This window comes from Xylocopa sonorina, chromosome 12 (genome assembly GCF_050948175.1).
Source record: "Xylocopa sonorina isolate GNS202 chromosome 12, iyXylSono1_principal, whole genome shotgun sequence".
In the NCBI taxonomy this organism is placed as follows: domain Eukaryota; kingdom Metazoa; phylum Arthropoda; class Insecta; order Hymenoptera; family Apidae; genus Xylocopa; species Xylocopa sonorina.
In genome coordinates this window covers 7347770-7362924 of record NC_135204.1, presented here as the reverse complement: position 1 = coordinate 7362924, position 15155 = coordinate 7347770, and the positions used below count along the sequence as shown (strand labels likewise).

General features: G+C 44.7%; 3 protein-coding genes across 3 annotated transcripts; 2 read left to right on the top strand and 1 right to left on the bottom strand.

Annotated features, from left to right (window-relative positions):
- Nucleotides 1-149: 149 nt before the first annotated feature.
- Nucleotides 150-6063, top strand: Trpl (transient receptor potential-like). Its single transcript, XM_076905920.1, has 18 exons — nt 150-460; nt 581-800; nt 877-1093; nt 1186-1383; nt 1460-1649; nt 1741-1935; nt 2004-2194; nt 2277-2455; nt 2540-2824; nt 2939-3129; nt 3199-3281; nt 3363-3484; nt 3594-3781; nt 3884-4074; nt 4149-4345; nt 4431-4721; nt 5033-5165; nt 5360-6063. Exons 2-18 carry the CDS (start codon nt 621-623, stop codon nt 5629-5631), a joined length of 3303 nt encoding a protein of 1100 aa, XP_076762035.1. The 5' UTR covers nt 150-460; nt 581-620; the 3' UTR covers nt 5632-6063.
- A 369-nt stretch (nt 6064-6432) lies between these two features.
- On the bottom strand, nt 6433-10822 carry Betacop (coatomer subunit beta). Its single transcript, XM_076905924.1, has 10 exons — nt 10685-10822; nt 10089-10502; nt 9678-10011; nt 9315-9603; nt 8906-9246; nt 8554-8815; nt 8093-8460; nt 7560-8004; nt 7123-7358; nt 6433-7011 (listed from the first exon to the last, which is right to left on the bottom strand). The coding sequence occupies exons 2-10, from the start codon at nt 10454-10456 to the stop codon at nt 6781-6783; spliced, it is 2874 nt and encodes a 957-aa protein (XP_076762039.1). The 5' UTR covers nt 10457-10502; nt 10685-10822; the 3' UTR covers nt 6433-6780.
- A 2996-nt stretch (nt 10823-13818) lies between these two features.
- LOC143429828 (uncharacterized) lies at nt 13819-15155 on the top strand. Its single transcript, XM_076905626.1, has 3 exons — nt 13819-14020; nt 14474-14730; nt 14918-15155. Exons 1-3 carry the CDS (start codon nt 13819-13821, stop codon nt 15122-15124), a joined length of 666 nt encoding a protein of 221 aa, XP_076761741.1. The 3' UTR covers nt 15125-15155.

Genomic DNA, 15155 nt, shown 5'->3' with positions numbered 1-15155 from the left:
GTTAATGCCTGTAATTCGATTTCCATGATCCCCTATATAAGCAAGAACCGTGACAGTTCTTTCGTTCACAACGCACTCACCACGAGCTGCAAGTGAGACTGTCTGATAATTGCGCATCGTTGGGTTTCAACGAGACTGACGTCTCGTTCAGCGGTCCTGAACGACCACCACGCGGTGGAAATCGGAGAATCGACTGAAGAAGTGCCGTTCGATCGCGTTGAAACTCGAACCTCGAGGCAGGATAAGAACGAGGGTGTTGCTCCCCCCAACTTTTATTTATGCGACAATGTACGCGTTGAAGATCGATATGGACAGTGATTGAATGCCTTCTTTTCTAAGAGAATAAGTGACGCAGAGCTTCCATTGATTATTTAACAAATTAGTCTATAGTAGCAGAGAGAAGAAGTAGAAGCTGCACTTCTCAAAGAATCCATCTTTGATAGTAACTCTGCACCTTCAGGTCAGTAGATTTAAGAGTACATCATATTCTCAAAACCAAAGCCTATAATTTCAGTTCTATGAACCTAGAAACTATCTTGTACGTCTATGATATTCTAAGTAAAGTAGACTCTGTCCATAGAAACTTTTGAACCGTGTATGTTATGTGAACGCGGTTCAAAATGAGCAACGAGAAGACAGAGAAGGAGATGGAGGCTAGCTCTGAGGAGGAGGACGCCTACGTGGTGAACCTGCCAAGGCCACTGAACATCGAGGAGAAGAAGTACCTGTTGGCGGTGGAAAGGGGCGACTTGGCGAACGTGAAGAGGTTCATCCAGTGCGCCAAGAAGGGTGGCATCAATGTGGGTTCTCGAGGAATGATTCGTATCTCTTCTTCGTCATCAATTCGCAACGAGACGATGCAATTTCTATTTCCAGGGCAAACCGTTGGACGTTGACTGCGTGGACAGTCTGGGTCGCGGGGCTCTCTCTTTGTCGATCGACGCGGAGAATTTGGAGATGGTCGAGCTGCTGATAGTGATGGGCGTCGAGACGAGGGATGCTCTTCTTCGCGCGATCGATCAGGAATTCGTGGAGGCTGTGGAGCTGCTGTTGGAGCACGAGGAACTGCTCACTGCTGCTGCTGAGGAAAATTGTGAGTCATTCTTAGCAAAAATGTTTGAATGAAAATTTGTAAAAAATATACGACGAAAGTTTCTAAAACACTCTCACTGTCTGCGTTTGTAGCCAAGACAGAAATCACTCACAGCTGGCAGAAGATCGATCCAGCGTCAGCGAGGTATCCGCCAGAGATCACGCCCCTCATTTTAGCTGCGCAGCGGAACAACTACGAGATTTTGAAGCTGCTTCTAGATCGCGGTGCCACTCTGCCAATGCCTCACGATATCAGATGCGGATGCTCCGATTGTCTACGATCTACCACAGGTAAGATATCCTTGAAATTCATAATCGAAAGTGCTTTCACATTCTTCTCTGAAAAGCGAGAACGTTTCATTTTCAGGCGACCCTCTGAGACTCTCGTCCACGAGGATCTCCGAGTACAAAGCACTCGCGAGTCCAAGTCTGATCGCGCTCAGCTCGCCAGATCCTTTGCTGACCGCCTTCCAGCTGAGCTGGGAACTTCGAGAATTGGCGATCACCGAGCCAGAGAGCAGGGGTGAATATCTGAAGCTTCGACGACAGGTGGAGAGGTGAACGTCACTGAAATAAAAAAAATACCAATTATTTCCTTTTTAATAATTAAAAATTGGAAGATTGTATCAACGATACGGTTTCTATTAGGTTTGCTGTTGATCTGCTGCAACAAGTGCGAACTACCACAGAGCTGCAGACGATCCTCAGCTACGATCCAAATGACAGCGAATCAACGACGAACTTGTCCACCAGCCAGCTGGCTAGATTAGAGTTAGCCATCCAATATAAGCAGAAAACTTTCGTCGCCCACTCGCATGTGCAGCAGTTGTTAGCTGCGATCTGGTGAGTCTCCTCCCACTGAAAATTCGAAATCAAACGATTAGAGAATATATTTCTCATTCTTATCAAAGGTACGATGGTCTTCCTGGTTTTCGTCGCATGAGCACAGTGCAAAGGTGCTCCATTCTCGCGAAAACCGCAGTGATGTTTCCATTCTACTGCATGACGTACCTTCTAGCGCCAGAGTCGTCATATGGCCAGCTGATGAGGAAGCCATTCGTCAAGTTCCTCATCCACGCCTCGTCGTATCTCTTCTTCCTGTGTAAACTCTTCGTCGATCGATGATTCAATGATTGATTCAATCGCACGATTAAAAACAGAGAAATTATGATTTTTATTTCCAGTCATTCTGATGTTGGTCTCGCAGCGTGCGGAAGTGGAGGTAGTTCGATTGTTCGCCAGCGAGGAGGGGAAGAGGAGTTTGGAAGCGGAACTGGCTAGACAGAGAGGCGCAGGACCTTCGTTTCTGGAGAGTCTCGTTGCTATGTACGTCCTTGGATTCATCTGGCAAGAGATGAGAGAGGTAACGAACGATTTTAGCACTTTTATAATTACTTTGATGATAGTAAAAATATTGGAAAAAATACAATAAGAACAATTTCGAAAGGTCTACGTGGATGGATTAAAAGCTTACTTACGCGACATGTGGAACTTCATCGACTTCACGAAGAACTTCCTGTACATCATGACCGCGGTTCTTCGAACAGCTGCGTATCTTCAGCAGCAGACGGAAATCAGCCAAGATCCGATGGCGGCTTTGGTACCAAGGGAGACTTGGAGCGATTTCGACCCTCAGTTAATCGCAGAGGGGCTGTTCGCTGCTGCCAACATATTCAGCGCCCTGAAACTTATCCATTTGTTCAGTATCAATCCTCACCTTGGTCCTCTTCAGGTGTTACTCTTTACACAACGCGAATAATATTTGAAAAATAGAAGACATAGAAAAAAATCGATCTTAGTATCACGTTTATGAGATTGGAGATCCTGATTAACAATTTCTCGTTAGATATCGCTTGGCAGGATGGTGATAGACATAGTGAAGTTCTTCTTCATCTACACGTTGGTGCTCTTCGCGTTCGCCTGCGGTTTGAACCAGCTGCTTTGGTACTTCGCAGAGCTGGAGAGGCAGAAGTGTTACACTGGCATGTCTGATCCATCTTGGGACGCGACTAGCGAGCCTTGTTTAAGATGGCGAAGGTAAACGTTACGATTTATACAATTAGCGTTCTTCGGTTAAAAGTTCATCGTAATTTTTCGATTATATAGGTTTAGTAATCTCTTCGAGTCCTGTCAGACTCTATTCTGGGCCAGTTTTGGTAGCATTGGTATAGAAAGTTTCGAACTTACTGGTAAATCAAATTTTAGTTCATTTTATTCTTCCTTCTATTTAATGTATTTTTGAAGAAGATTTGGATCGATGTGTTTTTCAGGGATTAAGTCTTATACTCGATTCTGGGGCCTGTTGATGTTTGGATCTTACTCTGTGATCAATGTGATCGTTCTGTTGAATCTTCTCATCGCCATGATGAGCAACAGCTATGCTGTTATTGAGGTAATTTTAACGTTCAATTAAATAATACAAAATTTACCATAAAAGCTACAATTATCTGCAATTTAAGTATCGTCACGAATTTTCTTTTTTCTTTTCTAATGGTTAACAGGAACGCGCCGATTCAGAATGGAAATTCGCTCGAACGAAACTATGGATGAGCTACTTCGAAGAGGGTGGCACGCTTCCTCCCCCGTTCAACATCTTCCCACCACCCAAGCTGCTGTTCAGATTCTGTGGCATGCAGAAGAAGAACGTCAGCAGGGAGTCGAGCACGCGTAAACGAGCGCACGAACACAAGTGAATACCAAATTCGAACAATTCTCCCAATACTTCACATCTTCGTCTCATTTACTAAATAAAATGTGCCCTCTCATCGCACACTTATTTATTTCTCAACAGATACGGAGCTGTGATGAGAGCTCTGATATGGCGGTACGTCGTGAACTCGCACTCTGAGCACGAAATGGATCCTGTCACCGAGGACGACGTTCACGAGCTCAAATCGGACTTGTCTTCCTGGCGATGCGAATTGCTGGATATTTTGAAGAAGAACGGGATGGACATCGCTGGAGCTGATACCAAAGAACGAAGTAAGCGACGATAAACTCTCTCGCATTAAATATTCCAGGAAATTGCCTCGATTAACATCTCTGCAAATGACCAGCTATTCTGGGGAAGAAGATGAAGGTCTGGGAAAGAAGGCTAATGAAGGACTTCCAGGTAGCAGTGCCTGTCCAGGCGTCAGAGCTCGACGAAGTAGACGAGAGTCTTCAGCCGTCTGAGGACGAGGATAACGTCGCCAGATGGAAGAGGATCGCCAAATTGGCGGTACTGCAATCGGTTAATAATCGTTGGAGCCAGGTACAAACTCAGGAACAGCGTACACAAACTGTTATCTACGTGTTTAATTTTGTAGCCACGCGCAATTGGATTGAAATGATTCCAGGTAGTGGACAGTGCAGTGAAAAGCTCGCAGATAGGTAAGAGCACCAGCAGAGCGTCGCTTCAGAATCAGCTGAGTCTGAAAAAAGCCATAGAGGAGGCACAAAGATTGACCGCTCAGAGTCCTTTGCCGCCTGTGACGCCTGTGGATCTACCTGAGACCACAGCCTCGACGATTCTTCACGTTCTTGAGGAGATCGTCGATGACGAGAGTGTTCCAAAGAAGAAGGCGCCTCAACCACCGAAATGCAACGGACCAGTCGAGCTTCCTGGTGCTGCAACTATGGAGGAACCTGTAAGCGACGTTTTACAGAAGCTATTCTTAATAAGTTACCATTTTTTTTAGAAAAGAACTTTAGTTTCTTAGATACGTAATACTGTGGTACATAAATCTTCTCAGGGACCACGTGTTTTATCGCTTCGTCGAATGTGTCTGTCTATGAAATAATTTATTGGAACTCAGAGGTTTCTCGAGTAAAAACCTATCCACGCGAGTGAAAGACTCGAGCTTTCGCTGCTTCTGAGATTTATCCGCAGACTGTATTCTCGCTCTCGTGGATCGCCAGTTCGAATGCTGGTTACCTTTCGATGTGCTTTTCTTTATAGCAGAAGCCCGTGACGTCGATGAACTACGTCGACGAGAAACCCTCTAAAGTCACGTCACTTTGTACGTCGCAGAGACACAAAAGGAAGTCCGTGAGCGGGCCGTCTTCCGCGGCGGCCCACCAGCAACTGACTGGTAAGAATTTCACCCCCTTTTATTCGAACCACCGCGAAAGAACTTCTCTTATTATCGATGAAGTTGTGCATTTGATAAATGCGAAACGTCTGACAATTTTATGTATCAATTAGGATAATTTTATTTAGCTGTTTACTATCGAGAAGTTCTTTTCTATTCGTTTGGAATTAATGGTTTCTGTCGTGTCCATTCAGTCACGGAAACACCACCGACTCCGAGCATGTTCGCCCATAGAAAGCGAACAGATTCTCCATCGATGGATGCAAATGATAGCTCTACTAAGGACGCAGAATCGACGCTGGCTGTTCTTCCTGATACCAAAACGATAAAGTCGAGACTGAAGCCTGCGCTGAGTCCAATCAGGAACCAAAACCAGTCGGAGGATAAGGAGAAGCTGGTAGACATTAAGCCTAAATCACCGCGAATCTCGCATACTAGGTCACCTCGAAAGGGTGGCTGGTTGTAGAATACTGGATGGAGAGTAAAATGATCGCAACCCTTCACGATCTTTCAGCCACGGAATACTTTCTATAAAGTCAGTCTGGAAATGAAACTAATCGTTCTTTCAATTTGCACATTAAAAAAGAAAAAATCGCGATACTGACATGATCGAAGCAAATAATTAATGATATTTTTCGTTAAATATGTAAAATGCACCAAAGAGATCGAAATACTAAGCACCTGTATATTTTTAATGCCTGCAAGAAAATAAATTAGCATTGGTAGGATGGTGTAAAGTATTCATTCTTTATTCCTTAAAAAATATGTGTATATATCGGAAACTGTTTCAACGGAATAAAATACAAGCTCGTACAGCTAAAGTATCGTGTGTGTGTGTATAATTTTTTCGCTGACGGATATGTTGGCGTCGTCGTTCAGCGGCGGTGACATTGGGAAATAAATTGAAACGGCGCACAAATTAATATACTGATCTCGTATAAAATACATTTCAACATCATCGTGTTTGAGGGAACTTCGAATCGTGGAATTGACGAGGGCTAATTTGTCTTCCGCCATTTTGACACACTTAGGCGTTGAGATGTAACTATTAGTTACACAGTGGTACCAATTGCGCGAGTGATCACCAATCAAATGCGATGCTAATTATAATTACACGAAGAAGATATTACGATTAGAAGAATTGCATCATTGCAACCATTACTAGCGCCACCTGAACGGAGGTGAAAGTACTATTACATTTCGACCACGATGGGTACCTGCGCATTGATCTCTGGGAAAAGTAAGTCCGGAGTACGTGAAAGGTTAATACTATTATTAGCATTTAATCTGATAACTAGTGCTCCTATCGTAATTCAGAAGACCCATGCAGCTTTTTGTTCAACATGACAATCCATCTAATCGTCGTAATAGGACAACAAGATTATGGTATATCCGGTTAGAGGGGACAGTAATTTATATCGCAGCACGCATAACGCGTGCAACCGCACACTTGCATTTGTAATGATTCAAGCAATTAAGCCAATTGTGTAACTAATAATCGCAAGCCAACAGTTAGCCTCGTGCCTTCACTTTTCTGAATTAATTCGACTGCCTACTTCCTCCTCCTGGAAATAACTCGAATACTGGAGAAACCGTGAAATGAATCGAACGCGTTTTAAGCGGCTTGGACCACTTTACTCTGCGGACCTTTCTGCGTGGAATTGATTTTGTCGCCTAACGAGAGAGCCATGCCTTGGCTTTTCGCTCTGATGCGAATATGACCGACCACTGGAGCGTCAGGTTTATTCAATGGCTTCTCGATGGACATGTTCGCCAATGCATCCTCGCCGAATATCGATTTCGCGTACATATTCGCGGCCATGAAACCACATTGTCCAGAAAGAGCCTGAAAAAGAATATTATTTTTCTTCGGAAACAAGAAGCATCTTCCATCTAAATGAAGAATCCTATTTGTGAATATCAAACGCAAACCAAAATGATGTTCAAAATGCAATACCTTCTCCGGAGTAAGACAGCGCATATTCGTGGACTTTAATAAGTGGGCGAGGTACTCCCTCAAGTCTGACAATGTGGTATTTACAGACACCTTGTTCTCCCATTCGAACTCTGCCCACATCTGTCTAAACTCCGCGTCCGTGCAAGTTGCTGGCACTATGTAATCCATTATATCGATATGTATGTCATTCAATACTACCACGCTTCTATCGGATCCAGCGCCAGACACATCGTACACTAGAAATTAAAATTGGATTCACGTTTACTTTATTCGAAAATATCCAAGTCACTGCCGTGGCCCACTCTCATTAATTCTTTAACGGACTATGCGTACCGTCGCGATTTTATGGAACTTCGAACATTTAAATACTACAGAAAACCAACTCGCTACCTAAAGGAGGTGTTAGAAGGTCTAAAATTCCTTTAAAGCGTACTTACCTATATTTCCAAATATTATTCCATTTTCTGTAGACGCTACTTTCACGTTCGCTTTAATGCTTGCAAAGTCCCGAGGCGCGAGCACGATAGGCTGTGGCCTCTCCACGAGTTTCAAGTCGCCCATCGTGGCAAGCTCCAAGGTACAGTTCTGAAGGGTGTCCTCGGTCTGGTTGACGATCAGTACATCGAGCACAATGTCGTACTGATTGACATGAACGAGAGCTTCGGCGTAAACAGGATCCGAGAAGCCGGTTAGTTGGGTGACCTTGCTCAGAGCACTGGGCGCTGGCGCGTCTCCGCCAGTGCCGGGTCTTCCGGCAACAGCAGCGCTCAAACTCTGTTCGAACATGTCACCAGCTCCGCCTGCTAGGTCTGAGCCACGGCTCAATTGTAGGAACTGTATCGCGTCGTCGACTTGGACGATGCTGCCTGGCTTCTCCTTCGCCTGCGAAAAGACGCGTAAAAGTATTTATTTTATTATCTTTCTCGAGAGCAATTAAAGGATTGTAATAAGGTGATCAGAAATGTAGAACCTTCTGGTTCTGCGAATCTTCTTCCGCTTTGGCTGCCAACATTCGACCAAGAGCATCGCGGCAACCCTCGGTGAAAACTTTTTGCACGAGTGGCGCTGGACAGGCCAAGGACCTCAGGCACAAAGACAGACGTTCTGCGTCGTCGTGGGTCATTGCTTTCGCGGGGAGACCCGAACGCCCTAACTGGAGTACGCTGGACATCACTAGCATCGCTTCAGCTTGCATACGATTGCTCTTTCGTAGATCATTTTCGAGGGTCTTATAACGGAGTGCCAACTTGGCTAGGGTTGTGGCTAGTGAGGCGCCTATGAAGAAGTCACCCTCCATCATGTATTGAACCAGTGCTGGACGTTTCTCTTCCTTCTTGCCTGGAATATTAAGAGAAAGAGTGCAATTGCAGATAGGAAATCTATAAAATGGCATTAGGGTAGTAATAAATGTCGATAATGAAAGATAGTTACGTGCAGATGCCGCGCTAAATGCACTCTGAGTAGCATATGTCCCATCCGACGTGACTAATTGCGCTGGCGCGGCTTGAGTGCTTCCGTCCTCCGACTTTTCTCCGGCTTGCCGTTTATTCTCCGCTTCTAACAATGGCAATTCTCCTAGAGCGGCTCGTATGCGACCCATTACAGCTTCTATGTCTTCCTTCGAAGTCGCGTATTCACCGAGAATCCATAATGCTGCTCTGTGTACTTTTACTGACCTTATATGCGGAAACACCTGCACACCAAAAATGAGATTAATTAAATTTATTGAGACGTTGATATAAAGGTTATTCCCTTTTCCTTTCATTTTTTCTTTGGTACGTACCTCGAGGAGTTTCTCGACAATGAGAGGTCTGAGATTCTCGAATCGCTGGATAGCCTCGCGAACGAACACCAGAACATCAGTTGCTGCGGCCTCGTTGTTCTCCGACAGGAAGTCTGTCAGCACTGGGATCACTGTAGCGGCTACGTCTGAGAATTTGATGGAGCAAGCGTGCAGCGTTCTAACCAGGAGCTGTCGGTATCTGCCAGCGTCCTCGTGTTCCCCACCAGCTGTTCTAAGCACTTCTTTCTTCAACAGCTGAACCATTTCTTCGATCGTGCGAGTCGTCACCAAGTCCATCGCTAGAGCTAACGTTTTTGTCCTAACTTCCAACGCTGGAGAACCTGAAGTGCGGAAATCGAAACCATAAGCGATACGTTCCAGCAATTTTCTCTTCATCCGATATACTTACCTAGAACGCGAAGTACATCCATCACTAAATCTTGCAAAACTCTTTCGTAAACAGGACTATCCTTCATCGCGATCAAACGGTCCAACACGATCAATTTAACATTATTATCGCTCTCTTTTACGACCAGTTCGATGTAGCAGGATGCTGCAGCCTTGATCGCTGTGGGGGCACTGGAGAGCGTCACTAGAGTGCCAGCTGCTTCGTAACGTACAGCGGCACTCGATGAATTCAACAGACTGTAAATGCATCTGATGAAACGGGCCCTCTCCGACGGATTCGCGAGGCAAACCTGTAAAAATACGCACAGCCTGTTGATATATTTGACATCGATCGCAAATAGCGACTTCTGTTAAATATGCGAACCTTGTAAATCAACTCTACAATAACCAATTGTAGTATATCGCCAAAACTAGGCACTTGGTCCAGACAAGCAGCCAAATAAGACAATGCCCTGCTCTGATCAGCATGTAACAGCATCAAGAATGCATTTCTCCTGCAAGACATGTCCTGCTCACCCTCTAAATACTTCGCTATTAATTCTGGGGCATCTGGTATAAGGAATTCAAAGTTTCTATAAATTGTGAAAATAGCTAGAACTGCATTGCGCCTGACATAAGAGTGTCTGTGCTCCAGGCATGCAATTATCGCAGGCATTAGAGGTTCCAAAAGTTCCGGTTCCTTCAGTTTGCATAGAAACCTGAAAAATACAAATATGCTTTTATATATTTTTCCCTTAAAAAAAGACGAGCAGATCCATCCTTCGCGTGTTTATACCTTAAAGTAGAACCTCTGACAAACTCGTTCGGATGCTGCAAATCTTTCCTATAAGCATCGCAGACTAAGATCATCTCTTGAAGCAACTTTCCATCTGGAGAAGTTTTGGGAACAATTTCCCAGAAAATCAGTAAAAGTTTCTTTATGGTATGATCCTGCAGGGGCAGAACAAATCTGATGATGGTCATCAGAAGCCCTGGCAGGCGTTCTCCGCTGAGGATCATGTGAATAGTTTTTTTAAGGGCTTCGATCTTTGTCTGCACATCGCCCTTCTCAAGATCTTGCTTCAGCTGGAGCTCGTTCAGAGGCTCTGTGTCCGTTGGGATATTTATCAAGGTATAGCACGGCTGCTCCGCAATGGTGCTCATTTTGCTGTTTATCTCGCACTTTGCCAAGAGAACTTTATTTTACGATCTGCAAAAGAAAGTAACCGATACCGTGAGTATCACATCAGTTATATCTGATTTGCAAGATTTGTCTGAGAGGGGTTCATTTAAAAGACAGGTTAAAAGTGAGGTTAGGTTGCCGTTGATCGTATTCTTAATGTATCACACCGAGCATGATGCTGTATTCTATATCGATGAACTTTGACGCACCTGATCACGAAAAAGTTGCGTGACAATAGAGGGCAACGATATCTCTCAGTTGGTCAATTGACATTTACTCGAATCCGGAAAGAAGAAAAACAGCATACGTGTCAAACCCCTAACACCAGGGGAATTACTGAGGAAAGCCAGCAGATAGCGCCACAGTACACGTCCTCTACGTGGATCGAACGATTTTGAATCCGTCTCTGTACAAATCGTAACGTTGTCATTTTTGTATTCTTAAAAAATCCGTTGAGAAGAGCTGTTTTCACAAAATTTTTAACTGTACGTATTTTGGCAATAGTAATTGATAAAAGTTCAATTTTAAAGCGCGATGCGATCACGTTTACATATTGAAAATGGTGTATTAAGAAGCTTTGAGAAATTATTTTTTGTACTTTCTGTAGACTGTGATTAAACTATTATTATTGTAGAAAAAATAGAAATTTGAACTGTAGATTTACGAACTGAAGTTAGACTAAAAATGTAAGTGATCAGTATTTAAAAAGAAGTAGTTTGAAGAGTTTGTTTAATTCAGCTTCCTCGAATTGTACAATTGAATTGAGTTATTATTTCTCCGCGTAGTCGTTCGCGGTTCTGTATATTGAATACATAAAAATTACTGCAAAATTGCAAATTACTGTGCCACGAGGAGGCACAACCGACTGTAAATGTTTACCAAACAAAATATTTATTGTTCGAGCGAGCAGCCATACATTGTAATCAAATACTATTAATTTATTTCTCTCAAAGATAAATCATCCTGATTAGTACGTCGCCACAAGTGGAGCGCTACTGACCTAGAAAGCAAACTGAGCTAAATAGATTGCAACTGCGTCCGAAGAAACGAGCAATTCGTTCGCGAACTGCGAGTTGAGCGCAGCGAAAATATTCTAAATAATTTTATCGCTCGCAAGAATAAAAAAAAAATAAAAAGGAGGAATAACGTTCTCGCCAGCGCGAAATGAGAAAAAATCATTAACGTAGCATCGCGTCATAATAGTTTCGCTGCGAATAGAAAATCTCGCGGAAACTGCACGTGGCTGCATAATTCCGTTATCAGTCATTTAGAATATTTCAAACCGATTACGCTCACGTTTCGAGTAATCGCGGGTTTTTTTCATTCGCTCGTACAACGATCAATTTTTCTCCATACGCGTCGATAAACTTTCGACCCGCTCTAAGGAGAGATCGAATTTCTATGATTGAATTGCAAGTATATTTAGAATTATTTTGACGTCATTCACATAAAAAAAAAAAAAAAAAAACAGTGACAAATTCTTCTTTCCCCTTGGTATTTCTCGTCTCTCGAATGTGCATCCAGAGTCGGCCACAACAAAATTTCAGCTCGAGATTACAGAGAAAAAGGCTCAGACGTGCATAAACACTTCCACGAATCATTAGAGAAGCCGTAACCCACGGTGGTCGGAATATTTTTTTTCAAGATTCCAGCCTGATGAAGCGTATCACTGGCGTCAGACGAAATTAGCGGCTAGATCGCGCGCTCACTGGCTAATTACAAGCGTCTCGTCGCGACGCCGATCCTCAATTGGCCCCCGCCCGTCACCGTCTTGCCTACTTTTTTCGATTAACTCCTATTGCATCGGGCGTTGCACGCACAAAGGGGGTCAGACACGCGTTCAACTCGCCGCGATGATTGACGCCGAGTCCTCGCCTCTTCTTTTTCGCTTTGATGCACGGCTCGATGTGGTTTCACGGAGTTTCGAGACGGCCATCAAGATCGTCGTTATTGGCGCGAGGGGTCTTCGCGTTCGCCACGCTGTCGGCGTTCCCTTTGTGGAGAACGCCCGCGCTCGGTCCCCACTGGTGGTGAACTCGACGCCGCTGTCTCGATTTCGATTTTTCGCTGGCAACGCGATTGGTCTTGCGTTCGTTTTACGATGGAGAGTTTCGCGATGCGTGTAATCGGTGGATGTAATTGCCTCTGGTCATGGCGCACGGTTATTACTCTTGGCATACCCTTTGGCACCATTTTATGGGCCTTTGTTATACGCGCTTTTGACTTTTCGATGTCGCGATGATCTTCGCATTTTAACTGTTAATTAACAGATATCGATCGAGGATGGGCTTGCGTAACGCGAAATCTGATGAAGAGGTTCGTAGTACTGGAAGACGAAAGAGGGGCGTCCTTATATTGGCTCGTTGACAACGTCCAGGTCAGGAGGTGAGAGATCGCCAATGCAACGTATCAGCGGCACATTGTTGTCGCGCCGTGGAATGTGTAACCTCGCTGAGTTGCTTATAACACTTAACGTGATGTTGGTCACTGAATCGAGGCTGCATTCCGTGTCACGTAAGTTGTCCAGGAAAGAAAGGAAGGAACGATTCGTGACAAATCTCGATTTTTCGCGCGGTTACAGGCGGCGTCGGTCGGGCCACCTTCCAGTCGCGTCACAATTAACGCGTGATCATTCCTTTCGTGGTCTACGTACTTGCATTCCTTATATCGATAACAGAATAACGCTCAATCGATCAATTCCGACATCTGATTACTGCGTTCCAACAACCCCACTTCTCATCTTCAGAAACCTACTATTTCAACCATGTAACAGATATCCTATCTCTGTAATTCATTATCCCAGTTCACATACAAGATTCTGATCCTCAACTACCCCTACCATATCAGAATCAACATCCACCTATAAATTCACCCTCTACACCCCTCAGAAATCCATCGATTTAACTTTGAACCGTACCAATCCCTTCGTCAACTTCGATCCCAAATCCCATGTCTCTCTTTCCCTCTATTTTTCCAATATTAGACTCAAAACTCCTTCAATTAAACCAGCACCCACAACCCCATTCAACCCTCAGAATAGAACCCAAGCAATCGTCAGCGCCACCCTTGTAACCGCGATCGCCTCTATCTGTGCCACCTGTGCTCGTCCTCCACGCATTCCCGCGCCGATAACAACGCGTATCGAGCACGCACGGAACGCGACTACCGGGTAAACAATCGCGATTGCGAGAACGGTTCCGCAACACGTCCAGGCGGATGCCAGGCCCGTTAAAAGTGCGGAGGGCCGCGCTGGTTGCCTGGAGTGGCCGAAGGACCGGCGGAACGGCGATCTCGCGGTGCGTTTCGTCCGCGTTTCTGAAGAAAGGAAGCTCAGCCGACAGTAATGCGCGCCGGGCGAGTCGCGGCGTTGCTCGCGGCGATCACGTTGCTGGCGGTCGTCCAGGTCTCGAGGGCTGACGCGAGGAGCTGCAAGAACATCGTCAGGAACGTGATCATAAACAGCTGCAAAGGGCCCAGAAGCAGGCGATCCGTGGAGAACGTTGGGATCGAGGTGGGCCAGCTGGTGCCAAGGGTGCGAAGGGATGGTGAGTGGTCCCGTTCGGTGTCGTCGCTTGTTGTTTCGCCGATTTCTGAAATTCGAACAAATATTTTAGATTCAGATGTTAGTTTATATATAAGTCTTGTATTTTTTTCAATATTTCATATATTTTTCGCTCTTGCATTCTTGTTACAATTGCGAGGAAAGTGGAATTTGTTGAACGCGAATATTCGATCGACCAAGGTATCGACAGATCAAATTTCGCAGTTTCAGGTGTTAGCACATTGTCTAAAGAATTTTTTGAACGCAAGAGGACGCGATTCGATACTTCGCAAATTCCATTGAACATTATTAGGGATCGCTTCCCGTTATCAAACTGCAAACACACCAAGCGACAAAGTCTGCTCGTACAAAAAATTTGCACATACAACACTTCTTTTTCATACGTTCGTAACAGTGTTTCCAATCGAATAAGGAATCGAATTTCTGCGATTTTTAGACCCCATCGATGCAAGCGTGAGCCAACAGAAACGTCAGCTGCATCCGCGGCCTGGGACGAACTTTAAATGGCCTCTGTTTGGACCGCGCCCTTATGGTTACCAACCTCCTCAACAGGACTACACGTCAGACACGTCTCACGACACAGAACTCAGCTTGCCAGGTGTTAATTTCGAGGATCGGTACGAGAGCAAAGTGGAGGACACGTTTGGACCACCCATGCCTTATGGACCCGTTGGATACGCACTGAGATCAGCTGTAAGTACTCCAGCTCGAAATTGTATCGTTTATGCTCATATTCTGTGACAATTTAAAGGATGCAAGGGGTGAAGATGTTATCCGCAATGTTCTTAAAATTTATTGAATTATATTCGCCAAGAGAACAGTCGAATTTTATTATTATAGTCTTTCGATTGGTTTAACGAATACTGATTCCGTTTCACAGAACCCAGACGACTTTCTTGGATTCAGTTTGACCTCGGAGGAACTCGAGGAACTCCACGACGAAGTTGGCGACAGGATATCCAGAAATCCTAAGGAGTCGCCAGGGAAAATCAACAGGGAAATCTTCCAGCAGATAGCGAAGAAATGTTGCGCGAATGCAAAGTTGTGTGAGAACAATCCAAGCCTGTTTCCATGTATGGGATACTAACGACGCACTGCCAGTGTTCTGCAAACCTGAT